General features: G+C 44.6%; 1 protein-coding gene across 17 annotated transcripts in view; it reads left to right on the plus strand.

Annotated features, from left to right (window-relative positions):
• The first annotated feature begins 7,561 nt into the window (after positions 1-7,561).
• ZFP14 (ZFP14 zinc finger protein) overlaps positions 7,562-25,682 on the plus strand; it is a 29,968-nt gene continuing 11,847 nt past the window's right edge. For 5 of the 17 annotated variants that reach the window (XR_007919986.3, XR_007919987.3, XR_011383954.2 and 2 more), the window contains exons 1-3: positions 7,562-7,687; positions 20,419-20,504; positions 23,934-24,060. Coding sequence is in view for 4 of the 17 variants with exons in the window: in XM_017342420.4 (XP_017197909.1) it covers positions 20,496-20,504; positions 23,934-24,060 (136 nt within the window). In the remaining 13 variants the exon portion in view is untranslated. Of the gene's footprint in view, positions 7,754-8,734; positions 8,813-20,418; positions 20,505-23,933; positions 24,061-25,682 lie in introns of those variants that run through there. The other 12 variants (XR_011383951.1, XR_011383953.1, XR_011383952.1 and 9 more) reach the window with 5 other exon arrangements.

The following is a 25,682-nucleotide window of genomic DNA, read 5'->3' on the forward strand; positions in this document are numbered from 1 at the left end:
TCTCTGTCCACTCTGCCTAAAACAAAACAAAACAAAACAAAAAAACAAACAAACTGAAGGTGAGAAATTCTTTTTCAGTTCATAAACACAAATACTCTGCTATCTAATCTCCAGCCTTGGTCAATATTTAACAAAGGGGAATAACATAAAAGGAAACCTAAAAACACCCTATTTAGCTCCTGCATCATTATTTTTAAAAGATCCATTTGAAGGGCAAGCAAGGAAGAGATTGAGAGAGATCTTCCATCTGCTGATTCATTCCCCAAATGGGTACAACAGCCAGGACTCCCACATAGGTAGCAGAAACCCAAGGACTTGGACTTCTCTTGCTGCCTCCCAGGTTCTTTGGGGGAAACTGGATTGGAATTGGAGGCAAGACTCAGTCCCAGGAGTCCAATATGGAATATTATGCCATAATACCTACCTTTTTTTTTAATCCATTGTGGCTTTCAAAAATATGCTGAATTGTATTTGTCTTTGATCAGGGGATTCCTCTCAAATTGGCTTGTATGTCCTATCATTATCATTATAGATTTTAATAGCTTTTTTTCCCCTGAGCAAAAGCATTGATGTGTAATACACTAGGGTATATTGATAAAGGAAAAGAATGGGACATTTATCTTTTCTTTTATGAACTATATATTATTTTAAAAAGTTTTTTTTTTTTTTTTTGACAGGCAGAGTGGACAGTGAGAGAGAGAGACAGAGAGAAAGGTCTTCCTTTTGCCGTTGGTTCACCCTCCAATGGCCGCCACAGCCGGCGCGCTGCGGCCAGCGCACCGCACTGATCCGATGGCAGGAGCCAGGAGCCAGGTGCTTTTCCTGGTCTCCCATGGGGTGCAGGGCCCAAGCACCTGGGCCATCCTCCACTGCACTCCCTGGCCACAGCAGAGAGCTGGCCTGGAAGAGGGGCAACCGGGACAGAATCCGGCGCCCCAACCGGGACTAGAACCCGGTGTGCCGGCGCCGCTAGGCGGAGGATTAGCCTAGTGAGCCGCGGCGCCGGCCATTTAAAAAGATTTTTATTTATTTATTTGAAAGAGTTGCAGAGAGAGAAGGAGAGGCAGAGAGAGAGAGGTCTTCCATCCACTGGTTCACTCCCCAATTGGCCACAACAGCCAGAGCTGCGCCAATCTAAAGCAGGGAGCCAGGAGCTTCTTCCAGGTCTCCCACATGGGCGCAGGGGCCCAAGGACTTGGGCCATCTTCTACTGCTTTCCCAGGCCTTAGCAGAGAGCTGGATCAGAAGTGGAGCAGCTGGGTTTCGAACTGGCGGCCATATGGGATGCCCATGCTTCAGGCCAGGGCGTTAACCCACATAGCACTGGCCCCTATATATATATATATATATATTTTTTTTTTTAATTTATGATTTGAAATTTGGTTAGAGAAGGAGAGGCAGAGAGAGGAGAAGTCTTCTGTCCACTGGTTCACTCCCCAATTGGCCGCTACGGCCAGAGCTGAGCCAATCTGTAGCTAGGAGCCAGGAGCTTCTCCCAGGTCTCCAACATGGGTGCAGGGGCCCAAGGTCTTGGGCCATTTTCTACTGCTTTCCCAGACCATAGCAGAGAGCTGGATTGGAAATGTAGCAGCTAGGACTCAAACCAGTGCCCATGTGTGATGCCAGCACTGCAGGCGGTGGCTTTACCTGCTATGCCACAGCACCGGACTCATAACTAAAAAGAATGAAATATTGGTAAAGAAAATTTCATTATTGGAAAATTCTTGCCAGTAAAAGTTAAATAACAGAATGAAATTTTTGCTTATTTCAAAAATATGAAATAATGGATCTAGGTGGTGATATAAATGGATGTCAAAACCACAAAGTGAAAAATTGATAGGAAGTTACAATGGATGGAGCAGAACTGAGCTATATAATATATCTGAACTAAATTGGCCAAACTATGCACTTTTGAAGAAAAAGATTTATTTGAAAAGCAGAGTGAGAGAAAGAGCGCGAGAGAGAAACATCTTCCATCTGCTGGTTCACTTCTTAAATGGTCACAACAGCCAGGGCTGGGCCAGGCCAAAGCCGGGAGCTTCATTTGGGTCTCTCACATGGGTGCCACAAGTACTTGGGCCACCATCTGCTGTTTCCCAGGCACAGTACCAGGAAGCTGGATCTGAAGTTGAGCCACTGGGACTCGAACTGTGTCCATATAGGATACTGGTGTTGAAGGTGATGGCTTAACCCGTTACTCCACAACACTGATCCCACTATGCCCTTCTTCATGTGATGCATTGGATGTTCTGGACACCACCTATGGAGTATTCTTGCCCAAAGAATTGATCCATAATTACAGTTTAGTTCTAATTACCAGTATAGAGGAAACTTCAGGAATAAAGGAACAAATCCAGGACACAAACAACTAAATCTAAAATTTAACTGATACTATTGTTAAAAAGAGAAAACCCTTCAAATTAAAGGAGACTTGAAAGATAAATCAGAGTGTATTGAAATCCTTGTGTTAAAAATATAATTGGGCTTGTTTTAATCAGCCACGGTCAGGCTGACATGGAAGTGGTTTGTCATGAATGCAAGGTGTCCAGCATGTAACAAATCTTCCCAGGCAGACTAATCAATTAATTCGCAGGCTTTTATTGGGGTTCTGCTCCCAGGTGAGGTTCCCCAGTCCCAACAGAGCAGCAGAGCGGGGACTGGGGAAGTCGTGCATCAGAGATTGGGAGGGCTCCTTTTATAGATAAAGGGCCTGGGGGTTAAAGGTAGAGGCGGGTCTGATCCTCATTGGTTGACCTTTAGGCACCTTAGGGGACCTTGACAAGGAATTTTCTTCCCAAGAAGTACAGGTAGGGACTTCTCCATTCCCAGAAGTATAGGCCTTCCTTCCATGCGGATCCCAAAGCTACCGATGAAGAAGTGCTCAGACGCCTAGAAATGGGGCAGTGCATGCCATTCCTGGTCACGTATGGAAATACACCAACCTATAAAGAGGCAAAAGGGAAGAGGGCAAAACATCTGGGGATGAGATGGAAAAGGCAGGATGTACACATAGAATAATTTAACAGTTGGATATTTTGAATAATTTTGACAAACTCTGGACTATACAAGTGATTCCTAGTTGTCCAGTACCTTGCCCAAGGATGATTTAGGACTGCAAGAATGTTGACTTGGTTTGGAAGTCTGATATTGCAGATGGTTCATGACAGGGGCTGTGGATTAATTGGTTTGTATATCAAAGGCATGCTCAAAGGGGAGTTATTTGCTATCCAGGCATTAGTTAGCCCCAGGAAGGGAAACCTCTTCAGGATCAAGTCCCCAAATGTCAGGGTATCAAGAATATAGAGGGGTCAGAGCTGTGGCATAGAGGGTTAAGCTTCTGCCTCAGTGCTGGCATCCTATATGGGCACAGGTTCAAGTCCTGGCTGCTCCACTTCTGATCTAGCTTCCTGCTGATGCACCTGGGAAAACAGTGCAAGATGGCCAAGTGCTTGGGCCCCTGCACCCATGTGAGAGACCTGGAAGAGGCTCTTGGGTCCTGGCTTCGGGCTGGTCCAGACCCGGCCGTTGCGGCCATTTGGGGAGTGAACCAGTGGATAGAGGACTTCTCTTTCTGTCTCTCCCTCTCTCTCTCTGCAACTCTGCCTTTCAAATAAAATAAATATTAAAAAAATTATAGAAAATATAGTCAATACAATAATGATTTGGACAAATTCTTTTAGATATTGTAGAAATGTAAACATGGCTTGGGTATCAAATGATGTTAAGCAATTAATTACTCATTTTGTTATGCTTGATGATGACATGATCAATGTATGTATGTATAAGTCTCTGTATTAGAGGTCTATACTGAAGTATTGAAGGGTGACATTATGTCATGTCTATGATTTACTTTACAATATAATCATGCACCAGATGATGTTTCCATTAATGATGGACTGCATACACAGTAGGGTCCCATAACATACTGACTAGTGACACTATAGTCAATTAATTTACCTACACTGACAAAATCACCCAAGGAGGCAATTCTTACAATGTATCCTTGTCATTAAGCAGCACATGACTATACTTAAAAGAAAAGGTAAAAGGAACAGAGGAAACAAAATTGGCAAAATGTTGCTAAGTGTTGAATCTGGTTTCTTATGCTATTCTTACCTTTTTCACATACTTGAATATTTCGTAATACATTTCTTTTTTTTTTAATATTTATTTGTTTACTTGAAAGGGCTACACAGAGAAGGAGAGGCAGAGAGAGGGAGAGAGAGGTCTTCCATCCGCTGGTTCATTCCCCAATCAGCTGCAATGGTCAGAGCTGCACCGATCCAAAGCCAAGAGCCAGGAGCTTCCTCTGGGTCTCCGACGTGGGTGCAGCAGCCCAAGGACTTAGTCCATCCTCTACTGCCCTTCCAGGCCACAGCAGAGAGCTGGAACTGGAAGTGGAGAGGCCAGGACTCTAACCGGCACCCATATGGGATGCTGGCACTGCAGGCGGTGGCTTTACCCATTATGCCACAGCACCAGCCCCTCACAATACATTTTTAAGGTAGAAAATAAAATCTGAAACTTTGACTACTTACTGATAAATGATAATGTACTGCCCACAAGTAAAAATTCATGGGAACTCATCAAAATTCTATGTGGTAGAAAACATAAAGCTTAATGTATTTAGGAAATCTGGATTGAAGAACCAGTATTCCTCTTCTCCACTCTGACAGATCCCAGCTACAGGGTCTGTCACATAACTGGCCATTTCTCAAAGTGTGTTCTACAGAACATTTGTACTTCATGGTACATGAAGAAAATGATTCTGTCAAACAAGCATGGGAGCTCTGTATACTATATTTGTTAGGGGGAAATCACATTAAGTTCTTATCAAAATACTAAAAAAGAAAATGTTTCATTTTATCTAACCCAATGTAGTTCAGACTTCACTTTAGAACTCCCATTCTCATTCAAATTTCATACTCAATTTCAGCCTCATAAGATATTGTCATATGAGTGGAGAGCATCATTGTGGCATTGGTTTTCAATCCCTTCAACCAGTGAAATAGTATTTTCAGGATCATTAGCCATTAAGGAAATGCAAATTAAAATCCCAATGAAGTTTCACCACACCTCAGAATGGCTCTCATACAGAAGTCAGTAAACAATAAATGCTGGTGAGGATGTGGGGGAAAAGGTACCCTATTCCACTGTTGATGGGAATGTAAACTAGTATAGGCATTGTGGAAGACAGTATGGAGATACCTCAGAAAACTGAAAATAGGTCTATCATATGGCCCAGTAATCCTACTCCTTTCAAGGGAAATAAAAATCAACATATGAAAGAGTTATCTTTACCCCCATATGTATTGCACATCAATTCACAATAGCTAAGATATGGAATGAACCCAGATATCCATCAACTAATGACTGGATAAAGAAATTATGGTATATATACACTATGGAATACTACTCAGCCATAAAAATGAAATACTGTCTTTTGCAACAAAATGGATGCAACTGCAAACCATTATATTTAGTGAAATAAGCCGGTCCCATAAAGATAAAGACCATGTTTTCCCTGATCTGTAGTAACTAATAGAATACCAAAAATGTAATAATATGAGTGAAATTGACATTTTAAGTTTAATGATTTTTTAAAAGATTTCTTTATATGAAAGGCATAATTTCAGAGAGGCAGAAGCAGAGAGAGAGAGAGAGAGGTCTTCCATTTGCTGGTTCATTCCCCAAATGGCTGCAATGGCTAGAGCTGGGCCGATCTGTTGCCAGGAACCAGGAGCTTCTTCCAGATCTCCAACATGGGTGCATGGGTCCAAGGACTTGGGCCATCTTCCACTGCTTTTCCAGGCCACAACACAGCAGAGCTGGATCATAAGTGGAGCAGCTGGGTCTTGAACTGATGCCTATATGGGATACTGGCATTGCAAGCAGCAGCTTTGCCTACTATGCCACAGCACTGGATCCTTACATTTAAAGTTTATTTTATTTGAAGGCATAGAGGGGTCAGGGGAGACAGAGATCTTCCACCCACTGGTTTACTTTTCAAATGCCCACAATAGCTGGGGCTGGGCCACACGGAAACCAGTACCTAGGAACTCATTTCAGGTGTCCCACATGGGAAGCTGTGGTGGAATGACAAGGCCATGCCAAGATGGCCGTTGGCAAGCCAGCATCAGTTACTCAGGAATGGCTTCGAAACCCACCTGGCAATGGAGCCTGCCTGGCAACAGGCTGTGATTTGATGGCTTTGGAAACCACCTGGCAATGGAGCTGGCCTGGCAACAGGCTGTGATTGGTTAGGGCATAAACTGCCCCTTAACCAGATTGGTTGCCTTGGCTATTTAAGCTGCTGTACCAACTGAAATAAGCGAGTATGCAGGCTGCTCGCCTCTGGCCCACTATCACCCCACTTCCTGTGTCTGTGTGGTGACTCCGTGTCTCTTGCCTCCACCGCCCCGCTCCTCTCAGAACAACTCAACCTCAGCAGGAAGCAAGGGACCAACCACTTGAGCTGTTACAGAAACTTGGGGTGGGAACTCCCTTGGTTCATACAGACATCAGAGACAGTGGAGGATCCAAAGTGGTTTATTAAGGCCAGTGGGCTCAGCTGAATCATTTCCTGAGAACTGAGCAACAATCCCAAGTTTCCTGCAACATTTCTAGGTTCATCAGCATCATACCTTAGCTGTTACAGCACTGGTGGGTTTAAAATACAGCCTGTGTGACTTAGGACCACACTTCCAATGGTAGTGGATCTGGTAAGTTTATGAAAGATACCTGGGGCGGATTTATGACCGGAGTCACAGAAGCAGAGCTTAGGACATCTTTCCTCCCTAGACAAGATAACCACGCACAGCTGCTTAACCAGGTAATTGGGAGCAGCCACTTTCAGGGTGAGTGGCGGGGGTTTGCTTGCCCTCTACAGAACTATCACCATTGCCTCCCGGCGTGTGTATCAACACAAAGCTGAGATCAGGAGTGCAGCCAAATGCCTGCCCCGCCATGTAAATTTAATCAGAAGTAACAAATACGACTTTTGAATTTAAAAATAGTTTGACCCAGATAATAGTTACAAGATGGTTTGGATATTATCACTTATTTCCTGATTTATATATATATTCCATTATTTACAAAATAAGACTTAGCAAGATTTGCCTACACATTTTCAATTATCTTCCAATGTTTCAGGAAAAGAACAAATTCTTCCATCTCTTCACTAATATATAAAAGAATTTGGAATGGGGAGGATTCTGAGGTGTGCACCCTGAAACTGGCATCTTGCATTTCTTCCCAGGAGTCCAGAACAGGACAAATTCAGTAGCACCTCTCAAGAAACTCTTTGTAATGGTTCACTTTCCAACCCTCCTCATCAGCACAACACAACAAGTGTTAGATGCTTAGCAGATCTTGAAATCACTTGAGCAAGACCTGATGGAACCAAAAGGAAAATAGACATCTCACAGTAATTAACAGAACTGATTTTTTAAAAATTTTCTAGATTTTTCAGTCAGTAAGAAAACCGGACATCCAATGATAGTATTAACCACATAAGCCCCTCCCCGCCAAGCCCACGCTCCCGCCGGCACAGCCCCCGGCTTTGCGCCTGCGCACTCTGTGTGCCGGCTGGGGCGGGAACTAGCCCTTCCCGGCCGTGGACTACATTTCCCAGAGGCCTCCGCGCGGAGTTTCCTTCCGGCTCCGTTGTTGCTGTGGGCTCCGAGAGGTGAGTTGGTAGCGTGCACTGAGGAAATGGGCGCCGGGGCGGCGCGGGGGCGGCGCGGACCTCTGTGTGAGTCGGGTTACAATGACTGCGGGGTTTGTGACGCCGTCTAGGCGCTCGCCGCCCTGCTGCGTCCTGTACCCTTCCTGCCCTGTCCAGTGGCCCAGAATGGCTCCGAGTTTGATGTGTGAATCCTCGAGCGAGAGGGCCCCCAGACAAAAAGACGCAGCGCTGAGAACAGCTGCGGCTCTCGGGACCACGGCGTTGCCCGAGCTCCCTCCCGGGGCGGCGGCAGAGTGCAGGGCGGCCTTCGTTGTCGGTGGCCCTTCCGACCCGGGGAAGGGTCAAGCTTTTCCTCAGCGTCCTCTTGGTTCCCGCGGGTCCTGTGTGTGGCCGCTGGTGGAGCAGGCGGGGGACAGGGGGTGTTTCCCGAGCCATCCGTGCCGGGCTCCACGAACAGATTCTGGCCTCTGTGCATCCCGTTGCCCTTTCGGAAGGTGGAGGGAAGGGGGGAAGCGATTGCTGTTACGGATGTAGAAGCTAGGGTCAGGGTTAGCCTGTGTTTCCTCGGTTCCATGAAATGCATTTTTATGTTTGTCGGCCGTGGGGACATTGGCTTCTGTGAAAGAGTTAACAATGAGCTCAGTCGGAAGGGAAGCAGCAGCCCTGGGTGGATCGGGCTGGGAGGAGGAGAGCAGCATTAAGGGAAAACATAATTTGTTAGCAAGTTCGCAGCAGTTGTAAAATGCTTGACACCCTCTGTGTGTTGAGGTTTTCTAACCAGTGATGTTACAGATTCGCTTTGCTGTTTTTATTTCTGATAGCGATTTCTAAGCTACCCTCGTGGTGGCACTCCGGCTCCAGTCGGTCCCTGCTTCCCCCAGTCCCCCTCTAGAAACAGCAGCCATTGCAGATCCCTGCTGTTCTCAGGGTTGCTTCAGATTCTCACCTGGAGCGCAATCCTTTAGAAAGAAATTTTCGCTCCTCCCTCTGGAATTTGCTGACGCTCTCTGGGAGGCGGTAAATACGAGTTTGTGAAGCTGTACAGGTTTGTTCCATTAGTCTTTGGCTAGGCCTTGACACCTGAATTACCCTCTAAATTGACCTGAGCGTTGGCCTTGCTTCACGGTGAGTGGTGAGGGTAGATTCCACCCAGCCGCATCGTGGTCATTTACATGAACATTTGGCAGTCATTTTGCTTCTCCTGGGAACTGCCCCTCCCTCCCTTCCTTCCATCTTTGTAAGTCAGAATTAGAGAGAGATACCTTCCATCTGTTGGTTCACTCTCCCAAATGGCTCCAACAGCTGGGGCTGGGCCAGGCTGAAGCCAGGAGCTTCTTCAGGTCTTGTGGAAGCAGGGGTCCAAGCACTTAAGCCATGCCTCTGATGCTTTCTCAGGCACATTAGCAGGGAGCTGCACCGAAAGTGGAGCAGCCAGACTCCAGCTGGCACCCAGATGGTGACTTAACCTGCTGGGACCCAGCGCTGTCCTGGAACTGCCTCTTTGTAATAATTTGGGTAATTTGCAGGCCAAGTTCCTGCTGCAGGATTTAATTGCACAGTTTTATTTTAGGCTGTGAGTTGTTTGAGGCTATGACGGTTCAGACGGAATCACAGGCTAGGTGCCTTTCTGCTGCTCAGAACTCAAAAGCAGGGAAAGATGAAAAATGGTTTGATTGGTGACAAGGTCTTCTGCTTCCCTGGCTTTTAAGTAGTTACAATGTGATGGGGTTTTAGTGGCAGGGAGGGGATTATTAGGAAGCAGGATAGTAGAAATGTGACAGGTGGTTTGCAATGTTTGAAAGCCTGAGTTTGTTTCAGACCATACTTAAGGAAGGCTGTGTAGTGACAATGGTTTGGTTATGGGGCTAAATTGTTCGAAGTTCTAAATCTGCCTCTTAGAGTCGTGTGAGCTTGGAGCACTTTATTTCGTCTCTTTACGTCTCGGTTCTGTCATCTGTAAAATGAGGTTAATAATCAAATGTACCGTGTGGGATTGCTCGGGGTAGATAATTTATGTAAAACCCTTGAATAATGCTTGCTTCATAATGAGTGCTCATTAGATTTGTTACTGTTGTGATTCTGTTTTCCCTCATCACGCACATCAAAAAATTTTAAGTATTTTGCCACATTGGCTGTAGCCTTTCACATACCCTCCTTTTGTAAGTTGTTGATAATCAAGATTAAATTGCAAATAATTTATTAAATTTATTTAAATAGGTAGCATTCTAAGAAAGAAGAGCTGAGAAGCCCGTTTTAAAAAAAAGAAAAAAATGCAGAAGAATATTTTCTTTAATTATGAGCAAGGTCTATAGTAGTCTGTTTTCAGGGATACAGTTTACTTTAATTACAAGCTACTTTAAGTGCTTTATATGTAGTGTCATATTTATTTCTTATAACAACCTGTTGAGGTAGAAGCTATAATTATCACCATTTTTTTTTTTGAGAAGGAACTAAGTGAAAAGTAATATGTGTAAGTTCACACAGTTAATAGCCATTAGCTGGGACTTTGGGCCTGGAAGTCTGACAGCAAAGTTTGTATTAGTAATTATAGGGGCATAACATCTCATCATTATGTTTTATTTTATTTTTTTAAATCCTCATGAACAGAGTTCATGATGGTGATGGGCAGGGATACTAATCTGATGGCTGTGAGCACTATCCACTTATGTCCAGAGTAGACTGATGCTATTGGGTCTTTGTGGAGGAGACGGATTTCATCCAATGAGATTATGTATTACAGTTTTTATTTTTGTGATGTTATTTACAGATTAAATCATATAGTTGGTTTGTGAATGGGAAACAAGTAAAAAAGAGAAGCCAATGAAGAGAAACAGCATCAATTTTTGTAGTACTTTAAGTTTCTCTGTGAAAGGGAAGACTGGAAGAAAAGCATGTACTGGGGAAGTCTTTTCCTTATTTGGAGTATTTGGGTACTTGAGGTTCATCCTCTTGTTCACTGTAGTTGAAATTGTCACTGGCTGTCATTGTAGACATTTTACTGATCCTTCTAGACATATGTATTTTTTTTCCATCAAAATAGTTTCACAAAGTTGTAATTTAAAAATTTTTAACACACTGGCATCACTTCTACCAAAATTAGGGCAGTACCATCACTTTTAGTAGTTGCATGATTATTAGTGGTTATGGATACACAACAGTTGATTAAAACCATTTTTCCAATTTTCAGCTTTTATCCATTATAAACTATATTAGTATAGTTTTGCATACATCTTTACGTATATGTTCAAATAGTTCTTTTGACTCAAGAGTGGAATAAATTTGATTCATAGGATTTATATACAGGGTTTAGGGCCGGCACCACAGCTCACTAGGCTAATCCTCCGCCTGCAGCGCCGGTACCCCAGGTTCTAGTCCCAGTTGGGGTGCTGGATTCTGTCCCGATTGCTCCTCTTCCGGTCCAGCTCTCTGCTGTGGTCTGGGAAGGCAGTGGAGGATGGCCCAAGTGCTTGGGCCCTGCACCCGCATGGGAGACCAGGAGGAAGCACCTGGCTCCTGGCTTCGGATCGGCGTAGCACGCCGGCTATAGTGGTCATTTGGGGGGTGAACCAACAGAAGGAAGATCTTTCTTTGTCTCTCTCACTGTCTAACTCTGCCTATCAAAAAAAAAATTATAAAAAAAAATACAGGGTTTAATTGCTGCTTCAGCTAGTTATAAATGTGAACCAAACTAGTATTCATTTTCCTGCAGCCTTGTTACTATGGGGCATCATTAGTCACTTATTTCTCCCGACTGAGTTACTATAAAAGATATTTTCTGGTTCTGTAATACTCATCTCCTTAATACTGAGGTTAGTATTTTAAAACTTTTATTTTGAGGCCAGCGCTGTAGCGCAGTAGGTTAAGCCTCAGCCTGCAGTACCAGCGTCCCATATGGGCACTGGTTCAAGTCCTGGGTGCTGCTCTTCCAATCCAGCTCTCTGCTATGGCCTGGGAAGCAGTAGAAGATGACCCAAGTCCTTGGGCCCCTGCACCTGAGTGGGAGACTAAGAAGAAGCTCCTGGCTCCTGGCTTCGGATCGGCACAGCTCCGGCCATTGCGGCCATCTGGGGAGTGAACCAGCAGATGGAAGACCTTTCTCAATGTCTCTACCTCTCTCTGTAACTCTTTCAAATAAATAAAATAAATCTTTAAAAAAATTTTTGACCAAAAAATTCAGCGTATTATTGTATATCATGATGTTTTGAAGGGTATCTGTTGTGGAATAACTAAATCTAGCTAATAAACATCTGTATTAATCTCATATCATTACCATTTTTGCAATAACACTTTATGCCCACTCAGCACTTTTCAAGAACACAAAATATTATTAACTGTAGTTAACATATTGTACAATACATCCCTGGACTTATTTTTCCTGTCTAACTGAAATTGTGTGTTCATTGATGAAATTCTCCCCAATCTTCTACCTCCTAACCAACCCAGCCCCTACTAACAACATTCTACTCTACTTCTATGAGATCATCTTTAAATTTTTTTTTTTTTAGATTTACTAATGTATTTGTGACAGAGATCTTCATCCACTGGTTCACTTCCCAATTACCAGGGGTAGGCCAGGCTGAAGCCAGGAGCCAGGAACTTCATCCTGGTCTTCCACATGGGTTTCGGAGACCCAAGTACTTGGGCTCTGACCTGCTGTCTTTTTGGGTGCCTTAGCAGGAAGCTAAGTAGCCAACGTGGGATGAGAACATCACAAGCAGCAGCTTAACCTCCTGTGCCACAGTGCCCGCCCCTGGGATAAACATTTTAAGATTCTGCCTGTGAATAAGATCATTAGTAGTTGTCTTTATGTGTGGGCTCGTTATACTTTTTTTTTTTTTTTTTTTTTTTTTTTAAGATTTATTTATTTGAAAGAGTTACACAGAGAGAGAAGGAGAGGGGGAGGGTTCACTCCCCAATTGGCCACAATGGCTGGAGCTGTGCCGATCTGAAGCCAGCAGCCAGGAGAGTCTTCTGGGTCTCCCATGCAGGTGCAGGAGCCCAAGGACTTGGGCCATCTTCTGCTATTTTCCCAGGCCATAACAGAGAGCTAGATCGGAAGTGGAGCAGCCGGGACTTGAACCAGCGCCCATATGGGATGCCGGCACTGCAGGTGGCGGCTTAACCCACTACGCCACAGCACCACCCCCCTTATTACACTTCGCACAGTGTCCTACAGTCCATCTGTGTAGTTGGAAATAACAGGATTTCTTTCAATTTTTATTGTTAAATAGCATTTCATTGTGTATAAATATCACATTTTATGAATCCATTCATCTGTTGATGGACATGTAGGGTGATCCCTTATGTTGGCTGTTGTGGATAATGCTACAATCTGTTGTGAATAGTGCAGATTTCTCGTCAACATACTGATTTTGTTTCCTTTGGATATATACCCAGTCGTGAGGTTGCTGGATCATATGGTGGTGTTGTATTTAATTAATTAATTTGTTATTTATTTATTTGAAAGGCAAAGTGACAGCACGAGTGTGTGCTTCCATTTGCTGGTTCACCACCCAAATGGCCCCAATAACCTTGGGTAGGCCAGGACAGCCAGGGGATAGAAATTCCATCCAGTTCTCTCACATGGGTGGCAGGGACCTAAGTACTTGGAATATCCCTTGCTTGGACCTTCCCAGGCACATTAGCAAGAAGCTAGATCTGAAGCAAAGCACCTGAGACTTGAGTTAGCAGATTCATATGGGATACAGGTATTATAGGTGAAGGATTTAGCGGCTGTGTCACACGTTGGCTCCATATATTTATTATTTGTGGAGATCCTTATACTGTTTTCCATAACAGTTGTGCTAATTTACAGTCCCACTGAAAATGTACAAGTAAAGGGTTCCCCTTTACTCTGCATCCTTCCTAACACTTGTTTTCTTTCTTTCTTTCTTTCTTTCTTTCTTTCTTTCTTTCTTTCTTTCTTTCTTTCTTTCTTTCTTTCTTTCTTTCTTCCTTCCTTCCTTCCTTCCTTCCTTCCTTCCTTCCTTCCTTCCTTCCTTCCTTCCTTCCTTCCTTTCTTCCTTCCTTTCTTCCTTCCTTTCTTCCTTCCTTTCCTTCCTTTCCTTCCCTCCCTCCCTTCCTTCCTTCCTTCCTTCCTTCCTTCCTTCCTTCCTTCCTTCCTTTCTTTCTTTCTTTCTTTCTTTCGCCATTCTAGTGAGTATGTGGTGTTACCTCATTGTAGTTTTTTTTTTTTTTTCTAAAGCTGTATTTATTTATTTGAAAGAGTTACACAGAGAAGAGGCAGAGAGAGAGAGCGAGCGAGCAAGTGAGCAAGCTAGGAACTTCTTCCGGGTCTTCCACACTGGTGCAGGGGCCCAAGGACTTGGGCCATCTTCTACTGCTTTCCCAGGCCATAGCAGAGAGCTGATTCGGAAGTGGAACAGCCGGCTCTTGAACTGGCGCCCATATGGGATGCCGGCGCTTCAGGCCAGGGTGTTAACCTGCTGTGCCACAACGCCGGTCCCTTTATGTTTTCTTGATGAATAGTGATGTTGAGCAATTTGTATGTACCTCTTCATCTTTTGTATGTCTTCTTTTGAGAAATGTTCATTGAGATCCTTTGCCCATATTTTTATTTTTAAAGATTTATTTATTTGAAAGGAAGTGATATGGAGGAGGGTTGGGGGGTTGGAGAGAAAGAAAAAGATAATCTTACATCTGCTGGTTCATTTCTCAAATGGCTGCAGTGGCCAGGGCTGGGCCAGGCTGAAGCCCACGAGCTTCTGGGTCTCCCACATATGTGCAGAGGCCCGAGCACTTGGGCCGTCTTTCACCACTTTCTCAGGTGAGTAAGTAGGCAGCTGGACCAGAAGTAGAGCAGCTGGGACTTGAACCGACGCCCATATGGGGTGTCGATACTTCAGACGGATACTTAAGTTTCTGTGCCACAGTGCCGGCCTTACTTTGCCTATTTTAAATTGAATTATTTGTTTTCTTGCTATTGAGTTGTTTAAGTTCCTTATATACTTTGGACAGTAACTGCTTACCAGATGTATAGTTGGCAAATCCTCTGTCCTGTTAGGTTGTCTTTATTCTGTTGGTTCTTTTCATTATGATTTTTTTTTTTAGATTGGTTTATTTACTTAAAGGCAGACTTGAGGGAGAGAGGGAAGGAGGGAAAGAGATGCCTTCCATTCACTGGTTCACTCCCCAAATGGCCATAACGGCTGGAGCTGTACTAATCCGAAGCCCAAGGATCTGGGCCATCTTTTTTTTTTTTTTTTTTTTTTGACAGGCAGAGTTAGAAAGGTTTTCCTTCTGTTGGTTCACCCCCCAAATGATTGCCACGGCAGGTGCGTGCGCCGATCCGAAGCCAGGAGCCAGGTGCTTCCTCCTGGTCTCCCATGCGGGTGCAGGGCCCAAGCACTTGGGCCATCCTCCACTGCCTTCCCGGGCCACAGCAGAGAGCTGGACTGGAAGAGGAGCAACCGGGACAGAATCCAGCGCCCCAACCGGGACTAGAACTTGGGGTGCCGGCGCTGCAGGCAAAGGATTAGCCTAGTGAGTCGCAGTGCCAGCCCGGCCACCTGCTTTCCCAGAGCTGGAACGAAGTGGAATAGTCAGGACTTAAACCGGTACCCACATGGATGCTGGTAATGCAGGTAGCGGCTTTACCCGCTACAACACCGGCCCTGTAGTTGATTTTTTAATGTGGTGCGAGATTTTTTAATGTGGTCCAGTTTCATTCTTCTGCATGTAGATATCTGGTTATCCCAGCTTTGTTTATTGAAGAGACAGTCTTTTACTGATTGTGTGTTTTTGTCACCTTTGTCAAAAATCAGTTGACCATAAATATATTGGTTTATATCTGGGCTCTCTGTTCTGTGCCTTTGGTTGACTTATTTTGTATAAATACCATGCTGTTTTCATTACTATAGTAGTGTTTAACAATTTTTACTTATTTTTTACTTTATTTGAAAGTTAGAGACTTAAACAGAGACAATTTAACTTGAGACAGAGAGAAAGAGAGAGAGAAAGAGAGAGGTCTTTCATATGGTGGTTCATTACCCAAATGCCCACAACAGTTAGGGCTGGGCAAAACCAAACCCAGGAGCTGGGAACTCAGTCTAGGTCTTCCACATGGGTGGGGGTGGCAGGAACTCAAGTATTGGAGCTGTTACCTGCTACTGCCACCTAGAGTGTGCAGTAGTAGGAAACTGGAATCAGAAACAGAGCCAGGACTCAAACCCCAGCTATAGCCTTTCAGCATATTTTGCAGTCAGGCAGTATGATGCCTGAAGCTTTGTCTTTTATTTTTTTCAAAGATTGATTTATTTACTTGAAAGAGCCACAGAATGAGATCAAGACAGATACCCTCCATCTGCTGGTTCACTCCCCAGATGGCTGGAACAGCCAGGGCTGAGCCAGGCTGAAGCCAGGAGCCAGCAGCCAGCAGCTTCTTCAGGTCTCCTACATGGGTGCAGGGGCCCAAACACTAGGGCCATCTTCCACTGCTTTCCCAGGCCATTAGCAGGAAGCTGGATTGCAAGTGGAGCATCCAGGACATGAGCCTGTGCCCATATGGGATGCCAGCACCACAGGTGGCAGCTTTACCCACTGTTCTGCAATGCTGACCCTCATTTTTAAAAATTAGTTATATATTCACCAATTTGAGACAGAGACAGAAATAGACAAAGAGCTTCTATCTGCTGGTTCACTACCGAAATGTTTGCAATAGCCAGGGCTGGATCAGGATGAAGGTAGGAGTCCCCAACTTTCTCTGGGTCTCCCATGTAGGTAACAGGGACTCGTAAGCTTGAGCCATCACCTGTTGCACATTAGTAGGAAGCTGGACTCAGAAGCAGAGCCAGGACTTGAACCCAGGTACTCTGACATGGGATGTGGGATCCCAAGCAGTGTCTTAATGGTTGCACCAAATGCCCACCCCTGTAGCTTTGTTTTCGTTTTGCTCAAGATCGCTTTGGCAGTTAAGGGTGTTTTGTGGTTCCAGACAAATTTTTTTTTCTATTTCTGTTAAGAATGTCATTAGTATTTTGATATGGATTACAGTGAATGTGTGGATCACTTTGAGTAGTATGGACATTTTAACTCTTCTTCTAATTCACTAACACAGGGCATATCTTCATTTGTGTCTTCATCAATGTTTTTGGTTGTCAGTGTAGAAATTTTTTCACATTTGGTTAAATTTTTCCCTGAATAACTTTGTTTTTTATAGCTATTATTAATAGGATTATTTCTTAATTTCTTTTTCAGATAGTTCACTGTTAGTGAATAAGAATGCTACTGATTTTTACATGTTTATTAAATCCTACAACTTTAGTAAATTCACTTATTAGATATAACAGGTTTTTAGTGGAGTCTTTAGGGTTTTTTTTTTTTTTTTAATTACATGTTTGAGGCCAGCTAAGCTAATCCTCCGACTGTGGCGCCAGCACTTCGGGTTCTAGTCCCGATTGGGGCACCGGTTCTGTTCCGGTTGCCTCTCTTCCAGTCCGGCTCTCTGCTGTGGCCCGGGAGTACAGTGGAGGATGTCCCAAGTGCTTGGGCCCTGCACCCGCCTGGGAGACCAGGAGGAAGCACCTGGCTCCTGGCTTTGGATCGGCGCAGTGTGCCGGCCATAGCAGCTATTTGGGGAGTGAACCAGTGGAAGGAAGACCTTTCTCTCTGTCTCTCTCACTGTCTAACTCTGCCTGTAAAAAGAAAAAAAAAAAATTATATGTTCAAGAGGCAGAGTTATAGAGAGGGAGGACCAGGAGAGAGAGAGAGAGAGAGAAAATCGATTATCTGCTGATTGACTCCTTAAATGACTGTAATAGCTGGGGCTGGGCCAGGCCCCTGTCAGGAGCAGGAACCCCATTCAGGTCTTCTGTGTGGGTGGCAGGGGCCCGAGTGCTTGCACAGTCTTCTGCTTTCCTAGGTGCATTAATCAGAAGCTGGTTCAGAAGTGAGTAGCCGGGACTTAATCTGGTGCAGGTGGCAGCCCAACCCGCTGCACCACAACACCAGCGTTGTCTTTAGTTTTCTGTGTATAAATTATCATTCTCTCTGTGTCAGGAAGGCATCCTTTTCATGGCTGTCTTTACTTCTTTTTGTTGTCTAATTGCTTTCGCTTGGAATTATAGTACTGTGTTGAATAGAAGTGAAAAGAGAGGTCATCCTTGTCTTGTTCCAGATCTTAAAGCAAAAGTTTCCAGTTTTCCCTTGTTGAGTATGATGTTAGTTGTGGGATTGTCAAATGTGGCCTTTTTTGTATTGAGATAGATTTCTTCTGTATCTAATTTTAAGAGTTTTTATTAGGAAAGCATGTTGAATTTTTCCAGTGCTTTTTCTGTATCTGTTGATATGATCACGTGGTTTTTGTCCTTCAGTTCTGTTGATGTGATATATTGCATTTATTGACTTTCATATGTTGAACCATTCTTGTATTCCTAGGATGAATTCCACCTGATCGTGTTGAATTATCTGTTTAATGTGCTATTGAATTCAGTTTTCTATTTTGTTGAGGAATTCTGTATCTATGTCTATCAGGGATTTTGGCCTATAAATTTCTTTTCTTTTATAGTAGTTTCTCTAGCTTTGATAACAGGGTGATGCCTTAAAATGTAGTTGAAGTCTTCCCTCTTCAGTTTTTTGGAAAATTTTAAGAAGAATTGATGTTCATCTTTAAATGTTTGGTAGAATTCAGTGGTGAAGTCAGTTTGTTTTTTTTTTATTGGAGACTTTATTACTGAATCTCATTATTTGTTATTGGTCTGTTTAGATTTTCTATTTCTTTGTAATTCAGTCTAGGTATGTTTTATATATTGAGGGATTTATCCATTTCTTCTTCCAGGTTATACGCTTCGTTGGCATATAGTTGTAGATCATCGTCTCTTAGGATGCTTTATATTTCTGTGCTTTCAGTTATAATGTCTCCATTTAAATTTGTGATTTTATTTATGTGAGTTTTCTTAGTCTAGATAAAGGTTTGTGATTTTGTTTACCTTTTTTTTTTTTTTTTTTTTTGGACAGGCAGAGTGGACAGAGAGAGAGAGACAGAGAGAAAGGTCTTCCTTTGCCATTGGTTCACCCTCCAATGGCTGCCGCGGCTGGCGCACCGCGCTGATCAGATAGCAGGAGCCAGGTGCTTATCCTGGTCTCCCATGGGCTCCACTGCACTCCCTGGCCACAGCAGAGAGCTGGCCTGGAAGAGGGGCAACTGGGACTAGAACCCGGTGTGCCGACGCCGCAAGGCGGAGGATTAGCCTAGTGAGCCGTGGCACCGGCCAATAAATAAATCTTAAAAAAAAAAAAAAAGTTACACAGAGGAGAGGAGAGGCAGAGAGACAGAGAGAGAGAGAGAGAGAGAGACAGAGAGAGGTCTTCCATCCACTGGTTCACTCACCAGATGGATGCAACGGCCAGAGCTGCGCTGATCCGAAGCCAGGAGTCAGGATCTTCTTCCGGGTGTCCCACGTGGGTGCAGGGGCCCAAGGACTCAGGTCCTCCACGGTTTCCCAGGCCATAGCAGAGAGCTGGATCGGAAGTGGAACAGCTAGGTCTCCCTCTGGCACCCATATGAGATGTTAACCTGCTGTGCTGCAGCACCGGCCCCTCCTGCTTACTTCTTAAAGTTCTTGTCCATTAAATTGATTTGCAGCCCCCTTGCTGGTACCTGTATGCGCATATCCATCTGGCAGGTTATTTCCCTTACTTGCTTGAGCGTCACTTTATAATTATGTGTGAAGCTCTTAGAACGGTTCCTAGTATTTCGTAAGTACTTAATAAACCTTAGCTATTTGTTGCTATGTGGTGATTCTGAGCAATTCTCCACCGGTCTTTTATAGATCAGAAAAAGTGAGGGCTGGTGCTGTGGTGTAGCAGGTAGGGCTGACGCCTGCGTTACCATCATCCTGTATGGGCACCAGTTCGAGTACCAGCTGTTCTGCTTCCAATCCAGCTCTCTGCTGTGGCCTGGGAAAGCAGTGGAGGATGGCCCAAGTCCTTGGGCCCCTGCACCCACGTGGGAGACCTGGAGGAGGCTCCTGGCTCCTGGCTTCAGATCAGCTCTGGCTGTTGTGGCCAACTGAGGAGTGAACCAGTGGTTGGAAGACCTCTTTCTCTCTCTCCCCCCTCTGCCTCTCTGTAATTCTGCCTTTCAAGTAAATAAATACAACTTAAAATGAAGAGGAGGGGGGAGGAGGGGAGGGGAGGGGAGGGGAAGGGAGTTAAAGAATGTTGTGGTTTGAGAGGTCCTGATTAGGAATCTGGAGTGGTGGGTTGTCTTGGCTGGGGAAAGAGCAGTGCAGCGTATTATAATGGCAGGGGCTGCCAGTTAGAATCTTTGTGGCTTTTTAGTCTTTGTGTTTTGGAAGTTCAGGGAAAATCCCAGGAGCTCAAAGGAGGCTCTGTTGGGATGGTATGGCCTTTTTTCAGCCCTGTGAAGCTGTACTAGAGGGAAGAGAAGAAGACAAGTCTGCTCAGTTCAGTGTCAAGACAAATTTGAGCAATCCAGTGTCAGGGCCACATCCACATAGCCAGATGGAGATCTGGTCAGAAATCCTCCTGCAGGTGTATCTGGGCTTCTATGCCAAGTCCGTCATTGCTCAGCTGGATTTCGTCAGGACTTGGATTTCTGTGCTATATATGCCTAGAGTTTAAGTATGAGTTAGATATGCATATAGTGATGAGGGAAGCAGGAGTGGAAAAGAAAAGTGACTTTATTAATGTGAGTCGGTTTGGGAGCTCTGGTGTACCTCTGGTTTTATGGCTTCTTTTTCTTCTTCCAGTTCTGGCTTGTCTGGACTCTGCGGTTTCCTAAGAGAAATCTCGAAAAGGACTGAACAGTTCTTGCAGTTCTGAAACCATGGCCCATGTAAGTTAATGTTTCTATCTGCATTTTGAAATATTGTCATTTAGATCATATATACATATTTATTCCCTGAAGCTTCCTGTTTTGCACATTGCCATCCAAGAACCTGCTGTAGTTCCTCTCATTCTGGAGCACTGAGGACTGAGAGGCCAGTATTGGCTCTTTCTGCCCTTTCCTTCCTCCATTAATGTTGAACATCGCCTCTGCAAAGTCTTCTGTTGAGAGCAGAATTGAAATGCCTGTGAAAAAATGCATGTATTCTCTTCAGAGTGTCCCACTGGTTACCATTTTCCAATGGGACAACTTTTGATTGTAGTATTTAAACTTGGGGCAGGTGTTTGGCTCAGCTGTTAAGATGCCACGTGAGGGGCCAGTGCTGTTGTGTAGCAGGAAAAACCACTGCCTTCGGTGCCGGCATCCCATATGGGCGCTGGATCAAGACCCAGCTGCTCTACTTCCATTCCAGCTCTCTGCTATGGCCTGGGAAAGCAGTGGAAGATGGTCCAAGTCTTTGGGCCCCTGTACCTGCGTGGGAGATCCGGAAGAAGCCCTTGGCTTCAGATCGGCGCAGCTCCGACCACTGCAGCCAATTGGGGAGTGAACCATCGGATGGAAGACTTTCTCTCTCTCTCTCTCTCTGCCTCTCTCTGTGTAACTCTGACTTTCAAATAAATAAATACATCTTTTTTAAAAAAGAAAAAGATGCCATGTGGGTTGCCTGTGTCCCATACGGAGTACCTGGGTTCAAGTCCTGGCTCCTGTCCTGATTCCAGCCTCCTGCTAATGTGAACCCTGGGAGGCAGCAGGTGATTGCTCTAATAGTTGGGTCTCTGCTACCTACATGGGAGACTGAGATTGAATTCCAGGCTACTGACTTCTGCCTAGCCCAGCCCTCAGTGCTGTGGGCTAGGGAGTGAACCAGCAGGTAGAAAACCTGTCTCTGCTTCCTCTTTTTGCCTTTCAAATAAAATTAAATAAAAATAAATAAAATGTTAAAAACACCCACAAAAAGCATATTTCTTTCAATACAGTGATTTTTGGTCTAGTGGTTTTTTTTTTTTTGAAAGATTTATTCACTTGAAAGGCAGAGTTAGAGATCTTCCCTCCACTGATTCACTCCTCAAATGGCTGCAACAGCTGGAACTAGGCCAGTCTGAATCCAGGAGTCAGGAGCTGCTTCTGGGTCTCCTGCACAGGTGACAGGGGCCCAAGTACTTGGGTCATCTTCTGCTTTCTCAGGTGCACTAGCAGGGAGCTAGTTCTAAATGGAGCAGCAGGGACTTGAACCAGTGCCCATATGGGATGCCAGCACCACAGGCCATTGCTTTACCTGTTACACCACAGTGCCATCCCCAGTCTAGTTTTATATAGGAAATATTTATGTCCTTACTACATGTGTGACATTTTTAGAAACTCTTTTGAATGCTGTATTAAGATGTGTTATTTATGGGGTCGGTGCTGTGGCGCAGTGGGTTATCGCCCTGGCCTGAAGCTCTCCTCTCCCTGGCATCCTACAGGATGTCTAGTCTGTTTGTCAGCAGAACCATTCATACCTGTCCTGGTTTCAACCAGGAGGAAGTGAGTTTCGTCTCCTTTTTCACCTATGAAATTACTCAAGCAAACCAATTGCATCCAATAGGAACCTCACCTTCTTATTAATACAAAGCTTGCGTTCTTTAGCCCCTTGTTGTTCACTCTGTTTCTGAGTGCAACTCTGTGTGGTCCTGCATAATGTGAAATGTTTTTTATTTTTTGGAGAGATTTTGATTCTTTTTTTTTTATGACCATTAAAGGGAAAGAGGGTAGAAGATCTTATATTAAGAATTTATGAGCCGGCGTCTCGGCTCAATAGGCTAATCCTCTGCCTGTGGCGCCGGCACACCAGGTTCTAGCCCCGGTCGGGGTGCCGGATTCTGTCCCGGTTGCCCCTCTTCCAGGCCAGCTCTCTGCTGTGGCCCGGGAGTGCAGTGGAGGATGGCCCAAGTGCTTGGGCCCTGCACCCGCAGGGGAGACCAGGATAAGCACCTGGCTCCTGGCTTCGGATCAGTGCGGTGCGCCGGCCGCGGCGGCCATTGGAGGGTGAACCAACGGCAAAGGAAGACCTTTCTCTCTGTCTCTCTCACTGTCTAACTCTGCCTGTAAAAAAAAAAAAAAGAATTTATGACAGATTGGGCAAGTGTTTGGCAAATAATTAAGATGCCACTTGAGATTCCCATGTGCCATATTGGAATGGCTTGGTACATGTCCTGGTTCCATTTCTGCTGATGCTTATCCTGAATTCCAGATTCCTGCTGATGCTTATCCTGGGAGGCAGCAGATGATAACTAGAGTATCCGGGTCTGTCACATTCATGTAAGAGACTAAATTGAGTTCTGGATCTAGCCCCGCCTGTTGCAGGCATTTGGGAAATGAACCAGCAAATGGAAGCTAAATAAAAGAATTTATGATGTAGCCACATAATATGAAGTTTTTTTAAAATTTTTTTTTAAAAAGATTTATTTGAAAGGCAGAGTTAGAGAGAAAGAGAGGCAGAGAGAGGGAGGGAGGGAGGGAGGTCTTTCATCTGCTGGTTCACTACCCAATTGGCTGCAACGGCGGAGCTGTGCCGATCCAAAGCCAAGAGCCAAGTGCTTCTTCTGGGGCTCCCACGTGGGTGCAGGGCCCTAGGGCTTGGGTCATCTTCTGCTTTCCCAGGCCATGGCAGAGTGGAAGCCGAGACTCAAACTGGCACCCATGTGGGATGCTGGCACTGCAGGCGTTGGCTTTTCCCGCTACACCACAGTGCCAACCTCAGATATCTTATTTTTAAAAAGATTTATTTTACTTATTTGGAAGAGTTATAGAGAGAGGTAGAGAGAGAGAGAGAGGTCTTACATCTGCTGTTTCACTCCCCAAATGGCTACAATGACCAGAGATGAACTGATCCAAAACTGGGAGCCAGGAGCTTTTTCTGGGTCTCCCATGTGGGTACAGGGGCCCAAGTACTCAGGCCGTCTTCTGCTTTCCCAGGTACACCAGCAAGGAGCTGGATTGGAAGTGGAGCAACTGAGACTCAAACCAGCACTCATATGGGATGCTGGTGCTGCAGGCCAGGCTTTAACCTGCTGAGCCACAGTGCTGGCCCCAATATGAAGATATCTTATTTGCACTGTTTCATTTCACTGGAATTCTTTTGGTTATTTTATTCATTTCTAGATATGTTTGAATAAAAGTTTAATCTTCTCTGCACCACAGGCCTATTCAAGCACATGTAGGCAGCCTGCTTCAGAGTTATTAATTTTCTTACTGTCCCCTACTTATGTTATATATTTTCAGCCCTATACTATTTGCATGCTTGTGACCCATTCTCTGCAATGCAATCCTCAGTCCCTCTCTTCCCATTTTAAAAATATTTAATTTATTTTCCCAAGTAATACAGAGTTCATTTTTTAGGGACCAGTGACGTTCAGGGATGTGGCCATAGACTTCTCACAAGAAGAATGGGAATTCCTGGACTCTGCTCAGAGGGACTTATATAGGGATGTAATGTGGGAGAACTACAGCAACTTCATCTCCCTGGGTAAGATTTGTCTTAAGCGATACTAGCTTTCTCTGTCAGTTTCAGGACTATATTTTGAAAACTAGGTAAATTTTTACTCTGTGTTTCCTAACTATCTGTTTAAACTTTGGTTGGAAATAAGCATCTCCATTTAACACCTAATCTTCCCCATCTAGGGGGTCTTAGATAGTTTCTCCAGGGGTCTTTGATTCCTGGTCTCCTCAGTATCTGAGTTGCTGTTTGAGTATGGCAGAAGCATTGTCCAAGAAACTAGATTGCATATTGTGTTTGAGCTCAAAGTTGGCATAGATACTTCATTCCTTTTGAATCCACCTGAAAGGGAAATACCTAGACATGGGGTTTCTGAGCTTCTTCAGCAACAGTCAGGGGAGGAGTAGGCATTCAGCATAGCGGTTAGGATGCCTCTGACCCACATCTTGAGTTCCCAGGTTGGGCTTCTGACGTCAGCTTCCCACCTTTGGAGACAGCAGTGATGGCTCAAGCAGTTGGGGTTCTGCTACCCATGTAGGCAACCTGGATTGAGTTCCTGGCCCCAGCCCAGCCCTAACTATTCTTTTTTTTTTTTTCCCCTCATTTATTTATTTGACAGGTAGATTTACAGATAGTGAGAGAGAGAGGGACAGAGAGAAAGGTCTTCCATCCGATGGTTCATTCCCCAAATGGTCGAAACGACCAGAGTTATGCCAATCTGGAGCCAGGAGCCAGGAGCTTCCTCCTGGTCTCCCATGCGGATACAGGGGCCCAAGCACTTGGTCCATCCACTGCTTTCCCAGGCCACAACAGAGAGCTGGACTGGAAGAGGAACAGCCGGGACTAGAACCAGGTGCCCATATGGGATGCCGGTGCCACAGGCGGAGGATTAACTTGGTGTGCCATGGCACCGGCCCCCAGCCCTAACTATTCTAGGTATTTTGAGAGTGAACCAATGGATGGGAGCTGTCTCTGTAAAGTAAAATTACATTAAAAGAAAAAAAAAAAATCAGGACCGGTGCTGTGACGCAGCGGGTTAATGCCCTGGCCTGAAGCACTGGCATCCCATATAGGGGCTGGTTCGAGACCCAGCTGCTCCACTTCCAGTCCAGCTGTCTGCTATGGCCTGGGAAAGCAGTGGAAGATAGCCCGAGTCCTTGGGCCCCTGCACCCGCATGGGATACCTAGAAGAAGCTCTTGGCTCCTGGCTTCGGATTGGCACAGCTCCGGCTGTTGCAGCCAATTGGAGAGTGAACTAGCGATTGGAAAATCTCTCTCTCTCTCTCTCTCTCTCTCTCTGCCTCTTTTCTCTCTATATAACTCTTTCAAATAAATAAATAAATAAATCTTTTAAAAAAAATCAAGTGAATCTATGGAATATACATAGTGTGGGATGGTTCCACAAAGTTTATTTACAACTTATGTGAACACATTCTGTTTCCTGTAGTAGACATACTCAGTTCTGCTTGTGGTTGACACTTAAACTCTAAGAATTTTACATTTAACATTGAATGAATATCCTAGAAAGGACCTGAGAATGTCTTTCAAAACCTATTATCCTTTCCAAAAATTGGTGACAGTAAAACTAACACATATTATTAAAAATAACACACACATTATGTGTATATAAACATATAATTATATACATTTGT

This window comes from Oryctolagus cuniculus, chromosome 18 (assembly GCF_051225735.1).
Source record: "Oryctolagus cuniculus isolate XC-2025 breed Fujian yellow rabbit chromosome 18, ASM5122573v1, whole genome shotgun sequence".
Classification (NCBI taxonomy): domain Eukaryota; kingdom Metazoa; phylum Chordata; class Mammalia; order Lagomorpha; family Leporidae; genus Oryctolagus; species Oryctolagus cuniculus.